The 19,512-nt window shown below is 55.8% G+C and overlaps 1 protein-coding gene across 1 annotated transcript in view; it reads right to left on the minus strand.

The window, feature by feature from the left end:
* Positions 1 to 14,486, minus strand: part of LRRC38 (leucine rich repeat containing 38) — a 35,091-nt gene extending 20,605 nt beyond the window's left edge. The window contains exon 1 of the mRNA XM_027060368.2: positions 13,832 to 14,486. Within this exon, the coding sequence (XP_026916169.1) occupies positions 13,832 to 14,486 (655 nt within the window). The remainder of the gene's footprint in view (positions 1 to 13,831) is intronic.
* Between the last annotated feature and the right edge of the window lie 5,026 nt (positions 14,487 to 19,512).

Genomic DNA, 19,512 nt, shown 5'->3' on the forward strand with positions numbered 1-19,512 from the left:
CCGGAATTGGGGGGCCTTGACCTTTGTCTGCTATTCACTAGTTTGCTGTGTGGCTTTGGGCACGTCACTTGTTCTCTCTGAGCCATGTTTTCCTAACCGAAAATGAAGAAAGATACACCAGAAAACTCTATAATCTAAGCTTGTTGAGTTTTCTAGAATGTTCCCTCCAAGAGAGCAAAGTCACTGCCATGTCCTTCACTTGGCGCTGAATTTGTTTTCACAGATGTTTGGTCTGCTCTGGTTTCTGCTAAGACATTCAGGTCCTCTTTGGATTCAGGCCAGGTTCTGAATCTGGAAAGCTCACTGACTAAGTGGGGTTCTGAGCTCAAAACAGAGGCTCTGGACCCGAGAGGATGGGCTCGTAGAGAAGGTACCCTGGTTTCTGACATGAGATTTGAGAAGCTGTACAGTGACCGCTGACAAGGATCCTGGAGCCATACCTCCACTCTGGCTGGTGTCCTGGGCCAAGTTACATTAACCTGCCTGTGCCTTGGCTTTCTCATCTGTAAAAGGGGGTGATGCCAGCTGGAAACATTCTCCCTGGAAAACACTAACAGACTCGGAGCTATGCCACCCACTGCAGTAGCCACTGGCCACATGTCGAGAAGTTGATACACGGCCAGTCTGCAGGAGATGTGCTGTAGGTGTGCAATACACCCCAGATTTTGAAGCCTTAGTGTGAAAAAAGCAACGGGAAAATATCTCATGAATGACTTTTCTACTGATTCCAGGTTGAAAAAAAATAACATTCCGGATATACTGGATTAAATAAAATATTAAAATTAACTTCACCTGCTCATTTGTGGCTCGCTTTGTCTTTTCCCTGGGTGGAGCTACCATAGGGTGCTTAGCTCAGTGCCGGGGACACAGTAAGACACAAAATAAGCCACGGGGGGCAGCCTGCTCAAGGCAGGGGGCAGGGACAACCCCCAGAGAAATAAACAAGAGGCCGATTTGCACCTTGAGGGCTTATGTCCCCAACATGCAAACAGAGTGAAGCAATTTGCTTCGAGGGCATAAAATCGTCCTAAAATCTGACGGCTGGACACCATTTTGGAGGCTATTCAACCCCAGCTCCTGGGGGTTTGCTGGTAATCCTTGGCAATCCTTGGCCTGTGGACCTTGACCTCTGCCTTCATTACATGCCTTCTCCCTTCCAGCCTGTGTCCAAATTTCCCCTCTTCATGAGGGCATCATTCATGTTCATCCTTTAGGGCCCACCCTCCTGACCTTACCCTGACTAGATACATCTTCAATGACCCTTGGATTAATCACGTTTCTGACATCTTAGGGCCTTGCTGCCTGGGGAGCGACAGCCCCTCCCAGGGTTAGCCAATTCCTAGAGACAGAAAGTCAACAACCAGCTCAACAGCACACCTTTGATATGCAAACTGACTGGTCCACACCCCCACCCACCTTTTCCTGTCAGACTCTTGTGGTCCGGAACACCGTCTGGGCCCTGGATGACGCCAGGGCCAGGGACCTGATGACTGGGGACCACCCCTAAAGCGCCCAGCCTGCCCCAATTCTTCAAACAAGCCAACCCCAAACCTGCCAGCCCGTCTACCCTGCCCCTTCTTCCTGCAAAAAACACACTAAAGATTCTTGCCTGCACCTTCCCGTTACCCCCTCTGCCCCCCGACCATCCCTGGTGCCTCCCAGGGCAGTCCTGCGTGGCATCCACGCTTCCTCTTTGTAGAGATCTGTGAGTGCTAAGTGTCCTCCTTCGTGGCGGTCATTTCTGTGTCTGCAGGTCTTACCGGGCCTGATTAAAACAAATCCCAGCGACATTTAAAACAACACTATCTCGGGGCACCTGGGTGGCTCCGTGGGTTAAGCGTCTGACTTCGGCTCAGGTCATGATCTCATGGTGTGTGAGTTCGAGCCCCACGTCAGACTCTGAGCCGACAGCTCGGAGCCTGCTTCTGACCCTATCTCCAAATAAAGTCATAGTCTGAGTTACTGAGGGTCAGGACTTGCACACCTGATTTTGGGGAAACATAATTTCGCCCACAGCATTCTCTTTCTCTTTCCATTCCTTGCGGAAGAATCTGCAAGAGCTCCTCAAGTCAGGGTCCCAGCAGGCGAGTATGGCCCACCCACATGGGTTATTGGACGGGAATCTAACCGAGGGGCTGTTTACAAAGGTGTGGACTGGCCTCCGGAAGTCAGCAAGGGGCAGTGAGGTAGCCAGGGCTCTGCCAGGGGGACGGGGCGGCCTTACCTGACAGGATAAAGGGATAACCTGGCGAGGCAGGAGAGCTGTGGCTAACGCAGATGTGTGCACCTATCTGTCACGTGCTGTATTAAACATAAAGGTAAGGTGGGGGAGGGGGAACATAATACTTCCCCACTGCACCAACATGGAAAAGCACACAGAGGAAAAGGAATAAATTAAAAACTCTATGACCTTCTGGAAAAGGCAGATGATAGAGACGGTAAAAAAAAAAAAAAAATTAGTGTTTCCCAGACAGGGGTTCCGGAGGGAGGGGAGAGGAATAGATCCATGCAGCACAGGACGTTTTTAGGACAGTGAAATTCCCTGTGTGATACCACGATGGTGGGTACATGACATTATCCATTTGTCCAAACCCATAGCATGTACATCACAAAGAGTGAACCTGGTGTAAGCTGTGGACTTTAGTTAATAATAATGTAATAGTATCATCAGTTCCTCTATTGTGACAAATGGGCCAGACTAATGCAAGGTGTCAGTAATAGGGAACTGAGCCGGAGGGGGTTTATGGGAATTGTCTGTATCATCTGCTTTATTTTCCATAAACCTGTAACTGCTCTAAAAAAGTCTATTAATTATTTCTTAAAATAAAATAAAACAACTCTTTCACCCAGAGAAAAATCACCAGTGGCACTTGGCTGCCTCCCTTTTCCACTCATTTTCCCGTGGGACCTGGTTCTTTCTCCCGGCCTCCCCGGGGGCTCCCCACAAGCTTCCCCGGCCTCCCCGTTCCTGCACTGGCTGGGCAATCTTTTCTCTCCGCACCACCCCCTCCCTCTGCTCCCGTCCCCACCAACGAACATTAGAGCTTTTCCATCATCCAGCAGTTTCTGTGACCTGGAACGTCCGCCCTCTCTCCTGTGTCCCATCAAGGGGGTACAGAGCGTTGGCTGCTGGTCGCTGTTCTGTGGTTCTGTCTAGGGGGCTGAAGACCTAGAAACCATTGTCTTGTCATTTTACTGGGTTGACAATGGCCCTTCTCTTTCGCAAATGCTCCCCAATTTTCTTCTAAAGCTTTTTCATGTCAGTATTTCCCTGATGACCCGGGGGAGGGTGGGAGGACAGACAAAGAAACCAAAGCCCAGAAGAGTTAGCGACCTGCCCAAGTCAAGGGGGTGGCAGTGGGGGCAGGATGTCCTGACCTCAGCTCTAAGCTCCCAGCCCCTCAGCGTGACCGTGGGCAACTTTCATTTCTGATGCAGACAATCATTTGTGGTGGTTGTGTTTAAAAACAGATATTGTTGGGGTGCCTGGGTGGCGCAGTCGGTTAAGCGTCCGACTTCAGCCAGGTCGCGATCTCGCGGTCCGTGAGTTCGAGCCCCGCGTCGGGCTCTGGGCTGATGGCTCAGAGCCTGGAGCCTGTTTCCGATTCTGTGTCTCCCTCTCTCTCTGCCCCTCCCCCGTTCATGCTCTGTCTCTCTCTGTCGCAAAAATAAATAAACGTTGAAAAAAGAAATTTTTAAAAACAGATATTGTCTCGTTGGCATCTTGTGAAAAAGCAAGGCTATCCTGATAATTTGGGGGGGGGGTCTTTTTTTAAATTTTTATTTGTTTATTTCTGGGAAAGAGAGCACAAGTGGGGGGGGGGGGTAGCAGAGAGAGAGAGAGAGCCAGAGACAGAGAATCCCAAGCACGCTTTGCACTGTCAGTGCAGAGCCCGACACGGGGCTCGAACTCATTAACCGTGAGATCATGACCTGAGCCGAAATCAAGAGTCAGACACTTAACCGACCGCAGCACCCAAGCGCCCCTAACTTTGGGGGGTCTTTTCTTGATATCGAGAGGGAGAAGAGGGGAAAATACTCTTGTACCTCCTTATTTAAAAGACAGCTGCTGGCGGGTAGGACCTGTGGCAAGGGAACCCACCCCAGAGATTCTTGCTAGGAGCTGGGGTCTCTTTGGACCCCTCATCCTGTGACCTGGAGGAGGCTGACTCAGGAGGGAACAGAATCAGCCAGAATCCGAGCAAGAAGGAGTCCTCACTGCCATCTAGCCTGGGGGCCAAAGACTGGAAGTCAGTCGGAGGAACGCAGCCACCAGCTTGTTTGGGGAGTTCCAGTGGGTGCTCTAAATTATCTTTCATGCACGTGTTCTCTGGTTCTGCTCCCGCCCCACCTTCTCCAGTGACTCCCACCTGCTACCCTGAGGGGCCTCTGAGGTGATCTAGGGTCCCACTGACAGCTACAGATGCAGCCAGGACCGGGACCCTAATTCCTGCCTCTTTGGTTTGGGTTCACCTCTAAGGATCTTCCCTTTAATCCCGAGGGGTCTGATGCTCCCTCAAGGTCCTGACCCTTGCCCTTGGCATTTATGCCACGACCAGCCCAGAGGATGGGGGTCATGGGGCACCAGGGGCTCTTTGATCAGCAGCCTCTGAAGCGGACAGGCCAGGCTGAGAGCCACCGGGAGGATGTGCTGTAAAAACACAGTGTCCACCTGCGTGGGTCACCAGACACTTGGGATTTGACCAGCCATGCCGAAACCCAGTGGGATTTGTAAGGCTGTGTGCATATCTGGTCCGTGCATCAGCATTTCTATGATCTGCATAAAGAGAAAAAAAAAAATAGCTCCTATGTGTGGTGGTGAAGGAAATTGCACTTTGAGCTTCTTCATATGACGTCACTCGAGGTCAAAGGGCAGATGCCATCACCTGTATTTGACTGAGGGGACACTGGGACCCAGAGCATCAGGGGATTTATCTGCCATCAGACAGTTAAGTGGAAGCACGGCCACGGTCACAGATGCCTCACGGTGGCTGCCCAGCCCCCCCACGCCCTGGCAGCCCTTGGGTACAATGTCACCGCGGCTGTACCCCCAGCCGACTGGACTGAGAGGGACAGCTCCCAAACGGAGCCAGACACAGCCTCCTACGGGGACCTGGAAATCAGGACCAACAGAGCACAGTCTCTCCCGCCCCCCGCTGGCCTCTTGAATGGAGTGGTCTGCTTTTGCCACGTGGATGAGGAAGTAGAGAGAGCCTGTCAGCACGTGGAGGGGAGAATAAGGAAGTGTGGGAGGCAGAGATGAGCGGGACAGAGGCCCTGTGCTCCCTGTGGCCTCCCAGGTCTCGGCCACAGCACTTCCTGGGGCCCGACGGCCTGGGACCCAGGCTTGCCGGTGACACCCCACATCCTCACCAGAACCCCTTCTGTTTGCTCCAGATGGAATCGGCTTCCGGTTCAGCTGAGATCAATGGCCTTGGTGACACAAACTCTGTCCACCGGCCGCTCACCTGCACCTTGCACAGCAGAGAATACCAGGGCACTAGTCGCCCCAGGACCCCCAGATGGCCGCCCCTTCGTCCTGCCAGCGGTGCCCCAGCAGAGAGGCGGGCACAGCTGCACCCCCCTCCTCCTTCACAGTGGAGAGCCCGAAGCTCAGGGGCCGTTGGGGTCTGACCGGATCACACAGATCTGGTACAGGAACCCGCAGAACCTCCCTTCCAGGCCTCTGCCTTTGCTGAAAGATGCTCTGGATAGCCTTTGCTGACCACAGTCGGAGAGGGCTATGTGCTGAGGACAGAAGCCAAGGCCAGTGATCTCTGTGACAGAGGCCTTGGGCGCGTCTGCTCGCATATGCCCACAGCCCCACCGAGCCCCTTCTACGCTGGGCGTGGCCCCAGGTGCTGGGGACACAGCAGCGAGCATGCTGTTCTCTGGGAGCTCGTGTGTCTGCAGGGACACGAGATATCTCGTGGACAAGGTAGCGTGGACCTCGTGGGTGCTCTGACATAAACGCAACAGAGCTGGGCTGGGGGTGGTGCGGGACTACCTAGGCAGGGGGGACAGGGGAGGTCTCGGAGGCGGGGGCGTCCGCCTGGGGACCTGAAGGTGAGGGAGATGCAGCCATCTGAGAAGGAAATGTCCTAGCGGGAGAGACAGCAGTAAGTTCAGGGTCCCGGTTGGACAGTGACACTTGGCGTGTTCCAGGGACAGCTGGGGGTCGGTGTGGCTGGGGTGGGGTGGGCAGGGATGGGGGAGCGGGTGGGGGTAGGTCTTCTGGGGCATGGGAGGGAGCTGGCTTGTTCTAAGCGCAGGGGACGCCATCGTCCAAACATGCCACATCCTGTACCAGCCTCTGGGGGTTCAAGGAGGAAAAAGACGTATCTCGTGTCCTCCGAACAGGCCACTCCTGTGACCTGGCAGTCTCAAGCAGTGGTCACAGAGACAGTACAGGATCCAATGAGGTCACACAGGAAAGGCTCCCAACCCAGCCTCGGGGGCCAGAGAGCTGGAGGCTGCGTGCTAAGTAGGAACCAGAGACATAAAGAAGTAAAGGTGGGGGAGGGGAGGGAGGGCGGGAGGGTAGGATCGGGGACCTGTGACGGCTGCCGCAGAGCCCTGAGGGCAGGAGCCCAGGACAGCTCCCCAGGACCTGGGTCATGCACCCTGCGGTGGGCCTGTAACGCCCACGTTCAGGACAAACGTGCAATTCTGCAAATTGCGTCCCTTCCGGGTCCTCACGACAACTCACATAGGTCCGTGGAGGTCCTGCTGTGCTATCACTGACACAGCCAGCCCGAAGGCGACGAGGCCTGCCAAGCCCTCCCTTCCACACCACATCCAACACCACGAGATTCTGGGATAGCGGAAACTGGACGGGCCACTGGCTGGAAGGCTCGCTCTTTGGGTATGTGAGTCAGCTGGCAGCCAGCTAACGGCAATCGGGGCCTCTCCGAAAAAAATGCCCAACTGTGTCCCCCAGGGCTGCCCTAGTTGGACAGGAAGGTAGGTCCGCCGTCCTACGTTGCCCAGCGATGAGGCTGCCCTTTGAGTTAACTGACAGAACGGCACAACCAATGTGACATTTCCAGAGAGATCCTGTGTTTGGGACGAAGCGGCAGGCCTCGGCCGGGCTCTCCTGGGAGCCAACAAGACAGGGCGAGGTGGCCTTGTGTCACGTTTTCGGCTCACTCTCCACCGGGACTGCAGACCCCGGTGCCCGTGAAAGCTGACGCTCGGCCCTGGATGCCGGTGGTGACGGGAGAGGTGTCACCCCGTGACTCTACTCTAAATAAGAGATGAGTTAAGAATACACCCGCTGGTCACAGGACGTGCACAGACCCGTCAAAGGCACGAGGGAGACCACCTGCCAAAGGGAAGAAGATCTCAGTCAACCTCCGCCAGGAACGTGGTTCTCAGGTGTATAAACATACCCAAAACATCCGCTCGAATGGTCAGATTAAAGAAAGAAGATGTCCCTGTTTTGTCTGCTGGGAAACAGGTTTAAAAATAATAACACATCACGCTGGGAAAGACGTGGCAAGACAGGTCTTCCCTGCCTGCCAATGGTGCCACCTCCCTAGGGTGCCATTAGGCAAAAAACATATCCAGACCAAAAACGTATGGTTTAACCAAAAAACGTATGGTTAAAACAACCACAGACTTTCACCCTGCATTTCTGCTTCAAAGAATTTGCACCAAAGAAATGAAATACCAAGAAGCATCCACAAGCTTTACATGTGTGGGATGTTTAGATCAGCACTGTTTATATACCAAAAAAAAAAAAAGATAAAAAGAAATAAATCACATTTCTAACAACAGGAGACAGGTTCAACGAATAGATCCATAAAATGACGTATTCTGTGGCCATTAAAGGTTAGATTTTTGGGGCACCTGGGTGGTTCAGTCAGTTAAACGTCCGACTCTTGGTTTTGGCTCTGGTCATGATCTCACGGTTTGTGAGTTCAAGCCCCGCATCGGGCTCTGTGCTGACAGGGCAGGGCCTGCTTGGGATCCTCTCTCTCTGCCCCTCCCCAGCTTGTGTGCGCTTTCTCTCTCTCTCCCTCTGTCTCTTTCTTTCTCAAAATAAATAAACTTAAAAAAAAAGTTACATCTTCTAAATCTTTTTTTTTTCATGTTTATTTAGTTTTGAGAGGCAGAACGTGAGCAGGGAGGTGCAGAGAGAGAGAATCTGAAGTGGGTAGGCTCTGAGCTGTCAGCACAGAGCCGGATGCAGGGCTTGAACTCACGAACCGTGAGATCATGACCTGAGCTGAATTCAGATGCTTAACCGAGCCACCCACGTGCCCCAGATTACATTGTCAAAGTACTGTAATGACAGGAAACTCTCACAACCCAATAAGAGAAAAAAAAACATCAGTAATAAGATCTATAATACCACAGCAATTTGTTTAAAACTATGTATGTGCATAAGAATACGACCGGAATAAAATACAGCAAAACTTTAGTAGTGGTGGGATTTCGGGTGGTTTCTATTTCCTTCACAATACTCATCTATATTCCCCACGTATACAAGGCGGCTGTTATATTATAATTGGGAAAATAAAACTGCTTTTATTTCTAAAGAAAAAGAAATAGAGTCACCTTGGAGTCACCTGCAGCCCCGAATTACCTCCAGCAAAGCATCAGTTTTTGTCTCTTTCGCTGAAACACTGTTTACTTTGTCAGTATGACAAGACGTCCCCACTTGTCTGACCAAGCCAGGCCCTCATTATGTCTGACATGAGAAAAGGAAGTAGGTTACCGGCAAGTGTGGGCAGCTCCCCCAGCGAGCAGTGAGTCGGGGCTGGAAGGAGGGGTTAGTCATGTCACTCGTCCAGGACCTTGCCTGTCACAACACCCCTTCCTAGAGAGGGCTCGGGGACCCCCAGGAGCTGAGCCCCCCAAATGCTTGGATACTCCAGGCACTATAGTGGACCTTCTCTAGGAGGCTGCCCACGCAGGGGACCAGGGTTACAGACCCAAAGCATGACCTGTGGCCCCCCTGGCCCCCTTCCCACCCCCAGCCCTTCCTTCCCTCCCTATAGCTGCCTGTGTCAAGGCCTTGGGGTACAAGATAAGCTCAGATCTCTTCGCTGGAACCGGGGCCTGTGACCTGCCGGCCACGTGCACCGTGGTTAGAGACGGTGAAAGAAGGTGTCTAGGCAATTTGGCCTCCACCTGGGACCCGCATGTGCCTTTGACGCACTCTGGGGCGTGGTGAGGGTTGTGGACAGTCCGCGGGCTCCATGCACCTCCGAAGTGGAGCACAGACACAGCCCCTTGCCTGGCCCTAGGGTTTCTCAAACCCAGCAGCCTTTCCTCCCTGTGGCTCCCAGATCTAGGCTGGGGACAGGTGAGGCGTCCTGGGAGCCCCGAGTCCTGAGTGCTCTGCCCCCACCCTACTACACAGAGACCACGGCCCCCTAGATTCCAGCAGAGGACTCTCTAGAGGGACCTGGCCTCCCCTCACCTCAACTTCCTGATCCTTAATGAGGACAAGATTCCCCTTCCTTGAAACCATCGAATTTTAGAGTTGGAAGGAGCCTTAAAGTCCTCCTACCCACTCCTTTGTTCACAAAAGAAAAATCTGAGATACTGGCACATAGCTAATGAGCTGCTTACTGACCCAAGACAAGACCTTGGGTTTCTAGAGATGCAGAGGCCCTCCAGGGCTCCTCCTACCTGCAGGGGCCTCCGTGTATACTGAAAGCCCCAGGGCAGGGGGTTAAAAATGCAGACCTTGGGCCCCTACCTGCATCGGCTTACTCAGTAGGCCTGGGGGCCCAAGAATCTCCTTTTCCACCAATCTCCCTTGTGTCTTCATTCCCAATCCATCTCACTGGGCTGCTAAAGAGACCAGGTGCTGGGCCAGCACGAAGCTTTAAAGCTCAAGGGTGTTACCTTGCTGCTCCCCGCTTTCCAGACCCTCCCACCCTCTCCCTCTCTACCCCACGGCTCGCCTGAGTGGTTGCCGAGGACTCTTGCTTCCAGGTCTGGAGTCCTTTCTACCTAAAGAGGGATGGTCACTGTCCCCTTGGCAACACACTGTCCCAACCTGCCCGGAACCCACTGTCTCACCAGACCAGGTGCGGGATCTGGGGCTGGAAGGTCCGCCAGCTGTCACCCAGGGCAATCGGACACTGGGGGGGGGGGGGGAGGGGGGAGGGGGTTGGGGATATTCTCGCCCTCCTCCCTGATCTCTGCCCACCAGAAAGAATGAGCTGTAGGGTGAGGCACTCCTGAGTACAAACTCATCTCAGCCACTAACCACATGACCACAAACTGCCTCTTTGCATCTTGTTGGGTAAACTGTGGGCAAAGGCACCTGCCGGGCCCAGTTGTATTAAAGGGGGTGGCACTCGTAAACTACAAAGTGACGCACACCGCAAGGTCAGGCCAGTTATGTCGAGCCAGGGTGGCTCAGTTATGCTGAATTTCAGAAAACAACAAAAAACTTTGTGTGTAAGTATATCCCAGAGGCTGCGTGAGGCATACTTATACTAAAATATTATGCATTATTTATCTGAAGTTCAGAGTTAATTAGGCATCCTGGGGGAGGTGTCCCTTGGTTGTTTGTTTAGGTTTGTCAGCTTTGTTTGTTTTGTTGCTAAGTTGGCTGATGGGCATTCCAGCAGGCAGGCATTCGGTCTCCTCTTCCTTCAGACCCAGCCCCAGCCTGGCAGTCCCTCCTAAGGTCCCAGCCCCAGCCCTGACTAAGCCCCAAAGGAGCCTGGATGGAGGGGACCCGTCATCCCCAACACGTCCCTTCCTCCCGGCTGTGGTGTGGTCTGTGAGGGGAGCTCTCCCATCAGCACAGCGGCCGCACGAGAGGTTCGCCTGGCGGATGAATGTATTTTTGTAAATGTCTGAGCCTGTCAAGGTCACTTGCTCTGCTCCTTTCTGCTTCTCTGGGGGAGGGGACAGGGAGGCGAGGAAAAGGCAATGAGGACAGGATCCCTTTGCTCCTGCCTTTGAACCCCCTCCCCCTGGGGGAGGCAGGGCACTTGTCTAGAAAACCCTGCAGCTTGGACTGACTCCACGGAGCCCGATTTTCCTCGGCAGGAAGTGGGTGGCCACATCGTGGCAGGGGGCTGGAAGCCTTGAGGGCCCCATGTGCCCCCAGCTGTTGTTAATTCTCTGTGCCCTCACCTCTCCGGACCTTCCTGTTAAAACAGGATAATAACAACAGCACTAACACTTCCACAGGATTGCTGGGTGCCGGGCACTGTTCTTGGTGTTTCATAAACCAAACCTCTTTAATCCTCCCAATAACCCCAGGAGGTGGGTGCTAGGCATCATGTCCATTTCACAGAGGAGGAAACCAAGGTCACCCAACTAGCAAGAAGTCGAGGCGGGATTTGGGCCCAGTCTGGTTCCTCAGCCATGCTGCCCTGAGCCTCTGCGAAGATGCAAGGCGCGAGGAGGAGGGACGGGGCGGCTGGCTTCCAGGGAGCACCCTTGCTGTGCTAAGCACCGCTGCGCCCTCGCCAGAACCGACCTTCTTCAAACCTCACCGCAAACGACGCGGGGGATACTCTTACTGCAATCTGAAGGCAGAGGCGAGGGAAACTGAGGCTCAGAGAGAAACGTGAGTCAAAGTCGGAACTCAGCCCTCTTGCGTCGAGGCCCCGGGCTAGTTCCCTCGCCACGCACCCCACTGTGGTTCGCGGTTCTCGGGACGCTGCTCTGGCCACGCTCACGGCAGCCCCCATGGAGACCACGCGCCCCCTCCTCGCTGCCTCTGTCCTCTCCCCGCTGAACCAGACCGACTGTCAACCAGGGCCCGGACTCTGCTCCTTGCTCTGAACCTGTCCATCCTTTCCCCCGGCCACACATCCCCATCTGGTGTCCCTTTTCTTCCCTCTATCACAGACCCTGGGAGGAATAGCACCTTGCAGTCTCACTGCCCTCTACTTTCGCCCACATTATCCGGTTTTGATCCGGACGACCACGCGGTCAGATGGGCCACCCTGCATTATCCGTGTCCCAATTTCACATGGGAGGAAGACAGGGCTCAAAAAAGTTAAGGGACCTGGCCAGACTCACCCGGTTTTTTACACCGGGACTCAAACCTGTGTCTTCTGACTCTACATCCAGGGTTCTGTAGACACCTCAGGGGTCAATCAAAGCTCTTCCTTCCTTTCTTTCTTTCCATGTTTACTTATTTTTTGAGAGACACAGAGAATGAGAGCATGAGCAGGGGAAGGGAGGGGAGAGAGAGGGAGACACAGAATCCGAAGCAGGCTCCAGGCTCCGAGCTGTCAGCACAGAGCCCGATGCAGGGCTAGAACCCACGAACTGCGAGATCATGACCTGAGCCGAAGTCGAACACTCAACCGACCGAGCCACCCAGGTGGCCCTCAAGCAAAGCCCTTTAGAGATGAGGAGTCTGAAACCCAGACAGGGTACGAGCCCTGTGCGAGGTCACAGCCATCCGTGGCAGAAGTGAGACTGAGATCTAGAGCCTCCAACTCTATAACACCTTGCCCTCATGCAAGTGGAACCAATTGTGCCAACTCAACTACCAACAGGGCTTAGGGAGGCCAGCTCCACCCAAAAGCAAAGGCAGGAGCGGTGAGAACCAGGGCGTACCGCCATCCCACAATGACGTTTTTATCTGGACATTCCTGTCTCCCGGAGGTGGGGAGGTGGGGAGAACCAGGCGGCTGAGTGAAGGCAGGTCACATCTGCTTAGGACTTGCTCATGTGGCGGAGCCGGCCTGGGCTGAAAATGCCAGCTCAGGGGCCTGCGTCTGCTGGGGAGTGATTGCCCCCCGACGCCTGGGGGCCGTGCTTAGGAAAGTCCAGAGTGAATAAGGGATCACAGGAATTCAGGGCATAGATGAGCAACGACCTTGAAATCGCCAGAAATGGAAAAAAGATACACCAAAGCGAAACCCGCATCTATGTCACCTATTCTAACGTGTGACTTACAGCTCTGGGTCCCACTGTGCCAAAGCCTTGGGGGCAAGGGGGGAGGCTCTGCAAGGTCACTGCTAGGACCGATGCTTACATGCTCGCCAGTGGAAAACTGGAATCCACTGAGGGTAGGGACATTCTGCCTGCTCCCCATCCTGGGGCTCATCTCTGTGGATGCCGGGGTCCCCTCTTCTCAGCTCTGCCTCGCTTCAGGGCCCCTTAACTTCTGTGCCCGCTGTGTCCCCATCTGCCAGAGGGGTCCGTATGTCCATGTCGCCACTGGAAAAGCACGCCAGGAAAGGAAAGGGGGCACCGGCCTGCAAGGTTTTTGTTCCGCTATTTCACATCTGGGCTGCAAAGCCCCAGACTGCAAATCTTTACTGCATCACTGGCTGTTAGCAGGCTGCCATCACTCCTCACCAGAAAGACCTCTCATCCCTCTCAGACACCAGAGCTGAGAAACAGACCTGCTCAGGCTCTGGAGGCTGCCGGAGAGCCCTCAGAATTGGCTGGATCCTTCCACGTTCAGCGTAGCGAGGACGGCCCTCAGCTCTTTCCCACACGGGAGGCGTCTTGCCCTTAGGAGGGGCCCCTAAATAATCTGTACCCACCAGGACTAGGACCCAAAGCCCGATGCGTCCATCTCAGACGTGGGTAACAGAAGGATGGTAGGTCCCTAACTTTGGAAAGTGAGTTGTTGGAGAAACAGGTGTAGAAGCATGGCATCCGGGCCCAGAAACCCCAGAGAGTCCAGATGTGAGCCGGCCCACCCGCTGTCCCCGGCAGACCTCCGGGCAACGTTCAGGCTGGGAACCTGCCTGTGCGACACTCCTGGGGCAGTTGCTCTGAAGCACCCAGTACCCCCCCCCCCCTCGTCCGGGCCGGACCCGAGGCCGCCTGCTCCCTCCCCGTCACCCCCAGCCCAGGGTACGGGTCCCCCCTGCAGGCTCACCTTTGGGCAGCTTGGACGCGTTCTCCTGGATCCAGGAGAAGAGGTGGGCGAAGTCGCAGTCGCAGAGCCAGGGGTTGCCGTCCAGACGCAGGGTGCGCAGCGCGGGCAGCGCGGCCAGGGTGGCCACGTTGAGGCTGCGCAGGTTGTTGTCGTTGAGCTCCAGCACCTGCAGCGACTCCAGCGTCTCGAAGGCGGCCTCGTGCACGCCCGTCAGGTTGTTGTTGGCCAGGCTCAGCTTGACCAGCCTCCCGGCCGAGCGGAAGGCGCCGGCGCCCAGCTGGGTCAGGTTGTTGTAGCTGAGGTCGAGGAAGGCCAGCTTGGCCGAGCCGCTGAACGTGCCCTCCTCCAGCGAGCGCAGCGAGTTGTTCCTGAAGTCCAGGTAGACCAGGTCGCCGTAGAAAATGAAGAAGTCCTCGGGGATGTGCTGGATGCGGTTGCCGGCCACCAGCAGCTTGCGCACGTCCAGGGGGAAAGGGTCGGGCACGCTGGGCAGCCCGCGGTCGCGGCAGTCCACGGTGTGCGGGTCGGTGCAGGCGCAGCCCGCGGGGCACGCGTGCCCGGGCCGGAGCAGTAGCAGCAGGAGGAGGCTGCGGACGCCCAGCGCGGCGGCGGCGGGGGCGCCGGAGGGGGCGCGGGGGGCGGCGCGGGGGCGCATGGCCGGGGGGGGGGGGGGGTGGGGGACCCGCGCGAGCCGCGGCTACGCGGACGTGGCTCTCGGGGCGAGCCCTCCCGGCGCGGGGCGGTGCGCGGGGCCCCGGGCGGCCGGGCGCTGGGAGCTGGAGGGCGGCCGGGGCGGGGAGGGCGTGCGCCCGGGCGCGCGGGGGCGACCGAGCGCGACGCGGACGGACTAGGGGAGTCCGGGGCGGCGGGGACGCACAGGGGAGAGTCGGGGAGGGAGGGGCGAGCACTCGCGAAGGACTTACCCGGACAGGAAATTAACCCGCTGGAAAATCCCAGGGAGAGGCGGGAGCGATAGAGGTTGCCGAGGGGACTTCGCCGAAGCGGCCCCACCCGGGGCCGCTTGTTTTCTGAGACCCGGCAATAAGACCTGTCGCTGGGACTTGCCAGGAGCGCGCTCGACGACTAAGTTCGGTTACGGAGCGCCCCCCACCCCGGCGATTTCCAGAGGACGTGTGGGGGGCGTGCGCCCGCCTGGTGCCTAAGCGCGCTCCCCGGGCGCCAGGCCGGTTGCCAAAGGGAACGCGGCCTGGGTCCCTCTGGCTCTGCGCCCCGGGGGCAGTCCCCGCGGGCTCTGGGAGGCCAAGCCAGGAGCTGCTGACCTAGGGTTGGGCGGGGCTCCAGAGTGGCTCGTTTTCCTGCCTCACTCCGCCCACCCGCACTCGACCCATCTCAGGGAGGCACTCGGGGTCAGTGAGGCGGGCAGCTGCCTGCCCCACCCCCCCTCGCTGTAGCCCAAAAGGAAGCCAGGGCCAGTCAGCGCTTTCCATGCTGGCCGGAGCTTGTCGGGAACCGGAATCCCCCTTGGCACGATCCGACCTGGCTGCTGGTCTGCCCGAGGCCCAGCGGAGAGGCACTGTGGCCTGGGGTCAGAGACCTGGCTCCCCAGGGGTGTGGCCTCAGTTCCAGTGCCTCCGCCTCTCTGGACCCCTGGCGTAAAATTGGAGAAGGTGATAGGTATGATACCGGCAGGAGATTTCCCTCCTGGGGAAACTACTCCCCAAGCAAACTCTTTTCCCCACCCCTGCTCATTTCAGAAATGTTGGAGACGTCCCCAGAGAACCACCCGGAGATTGTCTTGCTGTTGGCTCTCTTGATCCAAATACGCTGGAATTGATAAGCTCCCACTGAACCAAAATAACCCAGGGAACAGCTGTTGGGCAACAGGCCCCCGGAGACCCTGCCCTGGTCCCTGGCCCAACACAGACTGGTGGAGGCTCAGATTCTAAAACCGTAAGAGCTAAGCCTCAGCCTTTTTCCAAAGGTACATGCAGTCTTGATGCCTTCCGATGGATCAAAAACCTGAGCCTCTGGGGCTGAGCCACCAGCTCAACAGATGACAAGTGTTTGCAGAAGACCAGGGCGTGGTGGCGGGTGGGGGTGGGGGGTGGGGAGCGGTCATGGATAAGAGTTCCAGGGAACAGCTCTTGGGGCCCTGCAGCTCTTTTCTCTGCTTGTACTCCAGGCCACCATTCCAGACCTCCTGAATCCTCTGTGCCCCTGCTTTCCCAGGGTCCCCCGCTTGCCTTTATCATCCCCAGGTGCAGGGGTTCAGTCCCCGCTCTGGCATCATCATCCCCTTGAAGAGGCAGGTGCAGGGAGAAATAATCTGAATCCTCCTAGAGTGGGTGAGAGTACCCCAGGCTGCATAAATGAGGTAGTATTTTAATGTCAGACAAAGCACAGGCAGGTGGCAGAATAGACAGGTCCCCCTGTTGCAACTCTCCGGGAACACCCTGCACCGATCTGTTACCTCCTCCCCCTTTCCAGTCTCAGGCTTGGTTCCGGCTGCTCACTGCAGTCCCCAGGAGAACCCGTTTGTCACCGGGCTGAGCCCTCAGCATCCTTGCTTTGGGACACCTGCATTTGGTGGCGGCCACCTTGTGAGTGTGTCTCAGTGTGTGCCAGCCATTCCTACCAAAGTAGTGTGGTTGCTGGAAGCCTGGCCTGGGAGTCAGGCTCCTGGCCCCGGTCCTGGCCCCACCACAAGCCACAGAAACTTTCACGGGCCCCTTGATGTCTCTGGGGAAGTACTTCTTCGCCTGGGGTCCTTGGGCCCCTTGGTGGTGAACTCTTTTCAGAGTTTTGTAAAAATCTGGTGAGAACTGGACCTTTACCTGTGAAGAGGTCACCCGGAGCCAATGCTGGAATTCTTGGTGATGAACTTGACGGTAGCCCTAGTTCTTTTGTGCAGAGCAGAAACTGGCACTCATGGATGACTTTGATGAATGAAAACAGAGATGCATTCCTACTTAATAAATGCAGAGTATTTACTTAGCAAGGGCTTGCAAAACGGAGATGCAGGATGGTAACGTAACAAAAGGGGCTCCCGGTAATGAAAAATGTTGAGAAATACTCCCTCCTGGCCTGGATTTCCTCATCGTGAAACCAGGGAGAAAATAATTTCCCTCTCCTCTTCCACAGACTATGTAAGGCCCACGTGGGGAAATACCGGGAGGGGACGTGATCTGAAGCGTATTTAGAGGAACGCTACATTAAAAAGAGGCCGTAAGTCTCGCTATGGCAGGAACTCTTTGCTTCTTGCTTTGAGTGTTCCCCCAAAGTCCCTCGAATCTAAATCTAAGCCTTTTCATTAATGTCAGTGGGAGAAGACTCTCTTGGGGTTTGTGGGGGGCAGGGAGGGGCCCCTAATGTCCCAGGACTCCTATGCCTTGGGGAAATGCAAACTTTGCCACCTCTGATTTTCCGCAGGCGAAGAAAACATAGCTGTGACCTCAGCAAGGTCACACGGTGAGTCAGTGATAGCTGCTGGAAATAGAACACAGGCATCCAGACTCCCCAGCTGCTCTGCTCACCCTGCTCCTGCCCCAGGAAGGGGGCCTCTTGCAACCTGAGGGAAAATGTTGCAGGTGACAGGGACAGACCTTCAGAGACTGTCAGCCAGCTCCTTCTTTGTGATTCCTATTCAAGAGGTGGCAAATACCCAAGGTATTCTGATGTGTTCAAAACCTGATGTCATGCCTTCCCCAACTAGCCAAGCAGAGCTCCCCACTCCTCCTGTGCTCCCGGAGCCCTCCCCGCCTTGTTTTATAAGTGCCCCATATCTGTCTCCCCGTGAGGTTGGGTCTTGGGAAGCTATGTGCACAATGCCCCCCCCCCCCAGGAAATTTCCTATGTGAGGGCCTGCTCCCCGTAAACAGAAACAATCCGGTCATGAGGTTTTCTCCCTTTGCTTGGCAGACAGACCTCTAAATGAGCCAAAATCCCAGGCCCTAAATTGTAAGCAAGATGATGCCAGTATGGTATGTGCAGGAGTCTGAGTTTAGGAGCGGATGCTAGGTTTGAATGATGAGTGTGGCTGGTGTTTGGTGATGTCATTTGGGTTACTGGTGGGTGTTGCCTCTGATGAGCGCCTGGCTGACCTGGGAACGAGGCGTGAGGACACCCCAAGGGCCCCAGGAAAGGAGGCTGTGCCTGGGACAGCCTGGGACAGCCTGACTCCATGGAGCCGGCTCCCTGCTCCATGGACACTGCTGTGACTCTGTCCCCCCAACTAACTGGCCAACCCCGAGCTCTTCCATATCCCCCCCCCCCACCCTTTCTCATGCTATCCGCGGCCTGCGCTGGTAAGGGCTGGACCCTTTCTTGGGGTGACTGCTCTGTCTCCTAACCACTAGGTCAGGGCTGACGAGAGCTCTGATGAGCCTGGACCCGCTTAGAAGAAGATCTCCTGCCCCTAGTTTCATCCCTTGAGCCAGGAAACGAATCTTCAATCGGCCTAAATGAGAGGCAGTAAGGTGGTAGGGGTTTCGAACGCGGGTTTGGAGTCAGACAGACCTGGATCAAATCCTGGCCCTCCCACTCATTGGCTCTGTCACCTTGGGCAAGTTGCTTAACTTCCCGAAGCCTCGGGTTTCCCATCTGTGAAATGGGGTAATCCTGGTGCCTGCTTCACTGGGTTGTTATGGGGATGAAGTGTATCTGTCAAGTGCTTGGCCACGGGGCCATCACAACAAATGGCAGCCACATAATCATCTCTCATTTCACCCACAGAGGTGGTGTTCTTCAGGTGAGGAACGTGTTTGTCTCTCTGGAACGTATCTGTTTGGAACGCCCTAAAACTTGACGGTGGGTTTTCAGAACTCTCCCTTCCCTCTACCGTATTCCCCACTCCAACCGTAGACCTTCTGAGCCATACACGCACGCACACACATGCACGCGCACGGACGCGCACGCGCACCAGGGGGCGCTGAATGACTTCGCCAGCGCAGTTCCAGGTGAGGGCTCTCCAACCACACCCCCGCTTCGCTGGCTTGGTTGGTCTGAGCGTGGGCGGACTAACCAGACCGAGGACATGGGGGTCAGTCCCTCAGCCCGGCACAAGGAGACGTCTGTGCTGTGCTCCCGGCCGGTGCTCCTGATGCTGGCTAACCGTCCAGCGAACGTGTGACCTTGGGGAGGGCCAGAGGAGGATGAGGATTCTCTTTCCCAGGGGAAGAAGAAACGCAGAGCGTGCGTCCCGGGAGTCAAAGGCACCCTCATCCTGCCATGTGACTGCAAGCTCAGGAGTCATGCTCAGTTCCTCTGTGCTTGTCCCCGACCCCTCCTATCCGTTGGTGAGGCATCGTTGGCTGTCCTTCTCTGCCTCTCCACTGTTACCTCCTTAGTCCAAACCAGCATCATCTCACACAGAAGCCCCCACTGACCTCCCTGCTTCCATTCTTGCCCAACCCCTGCCCACACTGCACGTACTCAAGAAAGTCAATGTGATCCTTTGAAAATATACATCAGATCACGTCATCTCCCTGCTTAGACACCTCCAGTGGCCTTCTGTGTGTGGCCAACAGACTTTTTTTTTTTTTTAACGTTTATTTATTTTTGAGACAGAGAGAGACAGAGCATGAACGGGGGAGGGTCAGAGAGAGGGAGACACAGAATCTGAAACAGGTTCCAGGCTCTGAGCTGTCAGCACAGAGCCCGACGCGGGGCTCGAGCTCACGGACTGCGAGATCATGACCTGAGCCGAAGTTGGCGGCTCAACC

This window comes from Acinonyx jubatus, chromosome C1 (genome assembly GCF_027475565.1).
Source record: "Acinonyx jubatus isolate Ajub_Pintada_27869175 chromosome C1, VMU_Ajub_asm_v1.0, whole genome shotgun sequence".
Taxonomy (NCBI): domain Eukaryota; kingdom Metazoa; phylum Chordata; class Mammalia; order Carnivora; family Felidae; genus Acinonyx; species Acinonyx jubatus.